At 32.5% G+C, this 9,334-nt stretch overlaps 2 protein-coding genes across 3 annotated transcripts; one reads left to right on the top strand and one right to left on the bottom strand.

Moving 5' to 3' along the window:
* The first annotated feature begins 1,797 nt into the window (after positions 1-1,797).
* LOC145099961 (LOB domain-containing protein 23-like) lies at positions 1,798-2,738 on the top strand. Of its 2 annotated transcripts, XM_079037427.1 has the most exons (3): positions 1,798-1,939; positions 2,211-2,333; positions 2,434-2,738. In XM_079037427.1, the coding sequence occupies exons 1-3, from the start codon at positions 1,931-1,933 to the stop codon at positions 2,671-2,673; spliced, it is 372 nt and encodes a 123-aa protein (XP_078893553.1). In that variant the 5' UTR covers positions 1,798-1,930; the 3' UTR covers positions 2,674-2,738. The 2 variants fall into 2 exon arrangements, with proteins under 2 accessions (XP_078893553.1, XP_078893552.1); XM_079037426.1 differs by lacking the exon at positions 1,798-1,939 and having other exon boundaries at positions 1,967-2,333.
* Positions 2,739-6,198: 3,460 nt separating this feature from the next.
* LOC145101080 (protein PHYTOCHROME KINASE SUBSTRATE 1-like) lies at positions 6,199-7,803 on the bottom strand. Its single transcript, XM_079038245.1, has one exon. It carries the CDS (start codon positions 7,553-7,555, stop codon positions 6,311-6,313), a length of 1,245 nt encoding a protein of 414 aa, XP_078894371.1. The 5' UTR covers positions 7,556-7,803; the 3' UTR covers positions 6,199-6,310.
* Between the last annotated feature and the right edge of the window lie 1,531 nt (positions 7,804-9,334).

Here is a 9,334-nt window from a genome sequence, read left to right as displayed (position 1 = left end):
CTCTAGTAGCGTATTTCGAAGCACCCAAGTCATTCTATTCCAAGCTTTGTGTCATTGAGAGGACTTCCGAAATAGCTTGAGAAGTATAGAGAGAGTGTTTGGGATGAGAAAATCAGAAAGTGAGCACCTCTATTTATAGTGGTTGGTTGCGCGACGCACTTCATGTGCGATATGTACTTGCTTTGTGGCTCCATCCAGAGTTTGCCATGTGTCACGCTTCTGATGGTCCACGTCTCACTAATCTCGATGAATCTGGGTGTCAGACATGCGCGACGGTCATGACTCGCACTTGGCGTGCACCTCTAAATCTTTTATAAAAATTCATATCTTCCTTATATGAATCTTGTTATATATTTGTGTAACTCTCTATTAGTACTACAACTTTTCTTAAGGTCGTGTTTCCAAATTTTGATTTTTATTTTTAACCCGTATTTTATATTTTTCTAAAACCATATCTCCTTCATAGGAACTCTGTTTTTGACCTTTTTCCTTTTAAAGTCCTTATCTCTCAGGTTACTACGATTTTCCTTTTTGTGACGTTGGCCGAAACTCAAACGATTTCTTTATGCTATTTACTATTTAGACGTTAATAGTGTTATTAATGCGGTTGGTTTTTATCTTTTATAAAATCATAACTCCTCCAACCAGAGTCAGATTTTTACAATGATTATATCATCGGGATCACCTTGTTGTGTATTTTCCAAATACACTAACTATTATTAAAGGTGATATAACTTTTTGGTCATTCATTTTGACCATATTATTATCATTTAACTGATCGTATTTTCCTTCAATATGTAAAGTTCTATCATTATTATCGGTTGATGCTAATCTCTAGTGACGATTGGTGAATAGAAATTCCCAATTGTCACAACCTCTTAAGATCAATGTAGTCGATCATCGAGAGGGATCCCTGGGATATAAGTTTGGAGTTGGGCATTCATCACCATAAGCAGTAATTGTCTCAATCAAGCTTAATGTTGATCGGAGGAAGTTGAAAAGTGATGGCACCGGATGTCGAAGTTGCGTGTGCTAGGAGTGTAGCGCCGGAAAAAGCCATCAGAGAGCAGCAAGAGGTAAGAATCGAGAAAAAAAAAAGAGTAAATTATACGAATGGTCCCTATGGTTTGAGGTAATTTGCGCTTGTCCCTAACTTATTTTTTTAATTCAGAAAGTTTCTACTGTTTATTTTTGTTACGTGCTTGATCCCTACTGTTTGTTTTTGTTACGTGTTTGGCCCATGTGTTACCTAAAAAGACTATTATCAAAATAGAAAAAAAAAATTGATGGAGTAGGTAAGGTAAGGTAAGGTGATGGAGTGAGATTGATGGTGTGTTTATTTAAATAAATTAAAAAATAAAAGGCAAAGTAGTTTTTTTAGGTAAAACTAGAACCAAACGCGTAACAAAAACAAACAGTAGAGACCTTGCAAGTTAAAAAAATAAGTTAGAGACCAAAAACGCAAATTACCCTAAACTATAGGGACCATACGTGTAATTTACTCAAAAAAATTATTCAGCTCTTTGATACCATATAAGATTTTGAATTGAATATCTTGCTTAATCAATACAAAAGTTATACAGGATATTTATACATAGTAAAGAGATGAATACATCCTGACTATATGCCACTACATACCTGTATGTATCCTGAAGACTAGGAATAATAATTGAACTTTTCAAACTTACGTGATTGAGTGATTCACGTGGTTCTTAACTTTGATTATTATTATTATTATTATTATTATTATTATTATTATTATAAGCAAAAGGCCTATGAAATCTATCCTGTTCTTCAATCGTTTCTTCATTCTTGTTGGTGTCGAGTTCATACAGATAAGTTTCTCAAAATAAAGTCTCCATCTTTGATGATGGAATCTGTTTTAGGTGGTGACTCGTGATTGTGGAAGGTGGTGACTCCGGTGTTCAATATGACCAAGGTAAAATAAATTCTTGAAATATTAATTGAGATTTAAAATTTACAACCGTTACAAATGTAAATTTAGCCGTTTTGAAACAAAATTATGGAAATAAGTGAATGCCTCTTACCAATTTATACCTTTCCCTAATTATTACAAAAAGATTTTTAAAAAAATTAGCCGTTATGAATCCAAAGGTTTTACTACAAAATCCCAAGATGAAAACCAAATCTGTGATTAGATTTGTTCAAAGATATCAAATATGAGCTCCAATCGGTGTGCTGTTTGCAAGTATTTTAGGCGAAGATGTCCTTCAAATTGCATTTTCTCACCACATTTCCCTCCAAATAACCCTCAAAGATTCACTTGTGTTCATAGAATCTATGGCGCCAGCAACATCGGGAAGATGCTCGAGGTGAAAATCTTAAACATAATCTTGTTCATATCTTCAACTTTTAATGTCATTTGTCCAAAAAAAATCTAACTTTTTGTTCATGGTTTTAACGTTTAATTAGGAATTAGCTGTGGAAGATCGTGCAATTGCAGTGGAGACGTTGTATTATGAGGCTAAGTGTAGAGTACAGGATCCGGTGTATGGGTGTGCAGGATTAATACCATGGTTGCAACAAGAATTAAATATCGCACAAAGTGAATTAGCAAAAACTCGAGCCCAAATTGCACTTGTTTCTGCTAATTATGTTGCATTTCAACAAAATGGTGTTGAGGATGATCCTTCTAATTCTTGGTTTTCATAGAAATTGTTGTAGTTTTGATCTTTTGAAATATCATTGCACTTTCACTAAAACATCCTACTTTCATTTCTTTTATTACACTGTTGTTCTTTCATTTTTTTATCATCAAGATGTCCTAGTTTGAAAATTTTACCTAGTTATAGATTTTTATTTGGATGACATTGCAATAACTAAGTAGATTTTTCAAACAACAATTTTGTAATATGAACAAATGAAAGTAAGATGCTATAGTAAAGAAATCAACAAAAATATAGTGCTATTTCTTGCGTTTAACACTTTTTATAAATCATTTGTGAATTGTGAATGAGTCCCTTGATAAGTAGGATGCTATAACAAACAAGTTTGAGGAAATCTCAAGAAGCAAATTCAACCGTTACAAATGAAGTAATAAGTAATTAAACAAAATTATGAAACATGTAGATTTCTTACTAAGTTGGTTGTAATTTGCAATAACATGAACCATTTTTGCAAAGAGGAAAATAATAATAATAATAATAATAATAATAATAATAATAATAATAATAATAATAATAATAATAATAAATTGATCATACTGTTAAATACCACAAATTTTAGTAATTTAATTACTTTAAGTAAAGGGTCCCACCCCACGAGAGTGAGATGCTTCTGTTCAACGAATCATTCTCTTCTTCTTCTTCTTCTAAGGCTGTTGAAACTTGAAACCCTAACTTTGACTCCGAGAACAGAAGTCTCAATTTCCTTTTACTTTTCAATATCAATCTCATAATTTGACCTAATCTTTGCTATGTTATTGTTTCGTTTCCGATTCTACCACATCCAGCTTTTTGATCTTCCATCGTATTTCCGTTTCTCTGTATTTGGATTTTGGCGCGAATTTTCAGTTTTCCCAAATAGCTATGGAATTTATAAATGTATCGGATGAATTGTGTGTGCTGGTTATATTCTGGATTTTACATGATGTTTGAAGCTCCGGTTGAAGATATTATGAATTTGGATCTGAAGAGAAACGTCTCAAGGAATTTTCTCGAACAAGCTCTTCAAGTTGTCGTCATCATTTTTCACTGTATGCTTATTTATCGTCCTTTCATTTTAATGTAATATATTACTTGTGCATAGTTTAATGTTTTTGGGTTAGATTATTTATTGAATTCTGTGGAGAATTATAATATCTTGTTTGAACATATGTCTTTAGGAATCACACAAATTTAGAGTTTTCAATTGCTTACTTCCATTATCTAACAATTCTAACATGATATGTAATTACCACAATTGTTTTAAGTTGATATGAAAGTTATTGGGCTTTGGGCTTGAATATTCATTAACAAAACCACTTTACTCTAAAAGGTTAGCTTTTTAGCCCTTTTTATAGGGTTAAAGTTGAATTTATACAATTCACTTATTTGCATTTTCCTAGAATGGTCAATATATATATATATATATATATATATATATATATATATATATATATATATATATATATATATATATATATATATATATATATATTTGTACACCTAGAGTTTTCAAACAAATTTGTATTTTTTGTATGATTATAACATGCTATAACAAATTCAACCGATAAAAGTTGTCATCTTCATGGTATAAAGTGAACACTTTTTGTTGAGGGACTTTACGTGTAAAAACAAGATGATGATCATATTCGGATAAATACAAATACTTGTTTATCCTTTTTTTTCTTCATATATATAAAAAAGTTACCAGTCATATTTTAACTTTAGTTATTTGTTGTGGTACAAGAACACCTGTCTATTAACCCCATTCAACCAACCACTATTGTCAAAAATCAAAATGATGAGTTATTATTCTATCTTGTGGGGGCAAATGGGTCTATCTTCTTTTTTATGTTACATTGTTACTAGAACAATTGGGTCAAATCATTAATTCATTATCCATGTTACCATAGTAGTTAGTACAATTAACAACCATCAAATCAATTTCAATTATCACATAAATGTCACGTGGTCCAATTTCCAAAACCCACAAATAGAAAGTTACAGGCTTTAAACTCTATGAGCTGTTCTGATGTTAAAGATCTGAATGACTGATAACTGTAGGAGGGAACCTTTTTCTACAACCACGTGTCATTCGTTCATTGAATAAAAAGGCTGCGACATCCATCACCAGGGATCGATCATCCACTCACTATCTTTCCATATTTTCTATAAATGCAGTAATAATGCCTATGTATATATTTTACATATTTGGCCATATAAATTTCTATTTTTTGTTAAAAAAGTAAATCTTGAAAATTTTAAGTTTGTCACTTAAAAAGTTTAAATCATGCATGAAATAGGAAATAATTGTATACACATGAAACTCCTGTTGAAGTGTTTGTGGGCCTGTCTTTTTTCACATGCAAGAATACATATATACATGATTCATAGCAAAAGACATTCTGTCCCATGATGAATAATTGTATACATGTATGAATACATACATACATACATACATACATATTCGTATCTGAGTTGTCATAAATGTCTTGTAAATTCCTACCACCAAACAAAATACCCAGTTACAATTTTCACATGTTTAACTTTTTTCATCAAAAATATATATATTTTAACAAATAAAAACATTATCTTTGTAGTTTGTACCTTATTGCACTTCTATATCAATATCTAAAGTTTAGATAACTCTTTGACTTCATAAAAACATTATCTTTATTGTATCTTGTTGCAAAATTTTATGGAAACAACCATCTTTCACTATCCAAATGGCAAGAGTTTCCATCAGGGACCACTTTCTGTATCACTAGCTATTAATTCATCCATGACAGAAATTCCTTTTTTTTGGCCTTATAAACTCAAGAATTCCACAATTAGGGGTGGTAGCTAAATGTCCACTTCTTTATTTCAGATAAATACAATCTTTTTTTTAATTTCATCATCTTAATCCCTTTTGCAAATTTCCAACTTCATGTTTCACGCTTTGATTGTTTTACTCTGTAATCAATAATCAGTAACTAATAACTAGTAAACATCAACCAATAACCACAGATAAAGATTTGGTTTAGATTGTGTTTCATGTTCTAGATTATTCTTATCCGAATGTTATTGCTACAATTATTCAGTCAGTATGGAGACTGTTTAACTTCATCTGGTTCACTTCACTAAATCATATCATATGCCAATCATTTCATTCTATATATATATTCTCTTATCCTATGCATTTTGCTTACCCAACAACTAGACAACAATCATTGCCATTTTATTTTATTTCATTTTAGATCTGATTTCCACTGTAAACTGAACCAGTTCGTGAATCTAACCTTACACATGGAGTCGGTGTTTCTTTATACAAACATGTCACGAATATAATTTTTTTTTTTTAACTTTAGGATAACGCATAGTGGCACCCACAGTGCATAAATTTATATGGTTGATGAATTAATGTTTGATCAGGAAATTCAACCACCAGTGTTTATAGTGTCCAGTTATTATATACGCTATAAAAAAAAAAAACTTGTACTTTAATGTACTAAGAGACAAGTAGGTAGTGTACTATTGTTTGTGCATGAATTACTAAAACGAAACTCATCTTCATTCATTAAAAAAATAAATACTTTAGACAAGAAAATCTTTAAACACTGATATGTAACTTTTAAACAACACAAATGTAATGTACTACTCGATCCCTATTGCTGTTGAATGTACATGTGGTGTGAAGCACGCGTCGGCTTGCTCTCCGTTTGAAATTTCATAATCGTCCCGACAGAATCCAACCGGCCCTTTGTGCCGCCTGTAACCGCCGCCTTGTCGCCGCCACTAACCACCATGCGTTCTCCAGCGACTCTAACGGATTTATGATTTGTACAACCGGAAAGAATCCCGGTTCCTTTAATCACTCGTTCCATATGAGTCTTTGAATTAGTCCGTGTGGTGTCCTCGTAATCCGATATAATCGAGAATCCCGTCACACTGGCGGTGACAACACTCCATGCAATGCTGGCCTCACTCGGGGCGTACCCGTTTGGAAGTGTTGCACTGCTTGACCTCCCATTTGAAACTTGTCGTGCAAGAAACGAGTTATTCCCATTAGTTGAAAAGCTTTCGATTTCGAATAAATCCGAGCTCGCGTCACTTCCCGCATCGTTGTTTTCCCCGATGTTTTCGGCTCTCGGTGTAACTCCATCCCAATTCAACATGGTTAACTTCCTCTCCAAGCTAAATGATTTCTTCCCCTTTTCCAAAACCGGTGAACCGAATGCTTCCGATGAGTTTCTTCTTGTTTTCACATGAGTGATGTCGCCTTCTTCGACTTCCGGTGGGGTACTGGTTTTGGCGGGTGGGAAAGCGTTCAAGACAGGGAACACGAAGGAATCTTCTTTCTTCGTGTTCGTCTTGTCGTCCGTGAAACCGCCAGTGAATTTTGCTGGCGGTTTCGAAAGTTCTTTGACAAGAACTTTCTTTTCAGCGATTTTAACTGACCCCTTGTCGTTGCAGTTGCAACCAAGGGAGATTAGTAAGCTCTTTACACGGGTGGGTTTCTCCTTTTGAGACTTGGGGATCCTTCGGTTACCATTGTTAACCAAAAGACCGGTTCGGCTATTCCAGCTGGATTCGGACCGAACACTTGGAGTTGTGGATCCGGTTTTTGGTTTAGTTGGTTCTTCGTCGTCTTTTACTATTTTGCTCTTTGGATGATGGTTTGGAGGGTTGATGGAGTGAGGAGTTCTTGGAAGTTGTTCATCCATGGCTCCTTTGAAGTATTTTTCGGCCCCAAAAATCCCGATTTCTCCATCTTCTACTTTCTTTTTCTGATTACTTGGGAGAGTAAGCTTGAGCACCGTAGGGTTTTCGTTCATGTAAGATGAAAATGATGCATCTATGCGATCAACATTGTTTCCAAACAAAGAAACCCTTTTCTCCGATGCTATCATGTTCGTATAACACAACCAGAAACAATAGAACACCCACCAAAAAAAGAAAGTTTATTTGCAAAGAATGATGGATCAAGACCCAAGAGAGGGTTTAAGAACAAATGAACGAAAAAAGATAGTTTTTTTCTTGCAAGAAAAGAGGGTTATATGAGTTGGTGGTGGACGTTAAAGTATTGTGTTTATGAAGGGTTATAAAAGTGGTTTTGGAAGTGGAAGGAAGTATGGGGGTGATGAAGAGGAGGGGGGCCATTTGTTGTATAAATAGGGAGAGTTGTGTTATGGAGATGGCTTGAGTGATTGAGTTGGTAAAGAAGCCAATTGCATGTGCATATGCTTCTTACACTTTTCACTCTTTTAACACTTTGTTCCCCTTAAAAATATTATTATTATTTCTTTTAGAACCTTGCGAGTGTCATCATCTTTGTCCATATTTCTAAAAAAGATCGAGTTGGATTAAGCTCGAAATTCCAAAATGTGGCTTGATGTTGAGATGAACTGGAGATTTTCAGTTCAAATCATGTATAATGCTTTACAAAGAACGTGAAATAATTAATATCCATAAAGTTTCATTCCTTTTTGTATGTTTAAAGCCTCTTTAGCTATTAATGACATGATGCTATCCTTTCATTTGGCTCATAGTGTATGTTTTACACGACTCAAATAGTATGTAATATATATATACAGGTTGCACTGATGCAATCAGTGGCAGATGGAATGAAAATAATATGTACTTAGGCTTTGTCACAATCTTTTTAATAAATAAAAGGTTTTAGATATTTAATTTACAATAGTTAAACCTTTGTTTGATTTTTTTTTAAATAACATTTTCACTATATAAATTATGTAAATTATGGGGTAAATGTCCAAGTTAAGTGGGGGCCATGCACCCCACTTGGTACATGATAGATGCAATTAAGTTGAAACTCTATAAGTAATTAAATAGAAAAAATAGCAAACATACAATTAAGTTGAAACTCTAAATAATAGCAAGGTATGTTTTGATCGAAGGTATAGAATTTAATTTGAATATTAATTGTACTCAGAATTGTGGGTCTAATATTATTTTTATTAGTTTATATAAAATCGTTTAATAGTTAATATAGATAAACTAGAAATATATTGAATTAAATATTTGGTATTGAGATGATAAATTACGAATAGTTTATTGTTGAACTCGGTGATTTATGACGTTTTGAACTCGTTTTTTTTTAATTTCTTGTGGAGTCAAAAGTCCAAAAAACTTCGTATTGCAGTAGTATAATACGGTGTATTAAAAAAATATTTTATAATAATATAAAAAATATGTACTCTATTACGATATAAAATAAAAATGGGTTTTCAGATCGAAAATATGTTAGACTAAACAAATTTATATTGTAATGTAGATAAAAAAAAATAAAAATAAAAAAAAAAAGACGGTCTCAATGATATATTATGATTTATACCGCGTAGATGAGTATTAATTAAGAAAATTTATGATAGAAAATCATACCAATAGATTTGATTAGTTATTTATAAATAAATAAAATAAAATAAAAAATGTCTAAGATATTATTGAAGTAGTACTTATGCATCGGAAATTGTTAGTGTTAAATAGAAGTACACGACAATATGTCCATGTATGTAGTTGTTAAATGATCTTAAGTTTCCATTTGCAAACAAAATTGAAGTACTAACCCAAAAGGTATAGAATGACTTCGGAGGGTTGGTTATTTTTGTGCACGCAAACACCCGTATATATGAATTATGATAGTTCGTACATCAACTCGATGTCACGTT

This window comes from Lactuca serriola, chromosome 4, assembly GCF_051521515.1.
Source record: "Lactuca serriola cultivar US96UC23 chromosome 4, Lser_US96UC23_V15, whole genome shotgun sequence".
Lineage (NCBI taxonomy): Eukaryota > Viridiplantae > Streptophyta > Magnoliopsida > Asterales > Asteraceae > Lactuca > Lactuca serriola.
The sequence above is the reverse complement of the archived record's forward strand: the minus strand, read 5'-3'. Positions and strand labels throughout refer to the sequence as shown.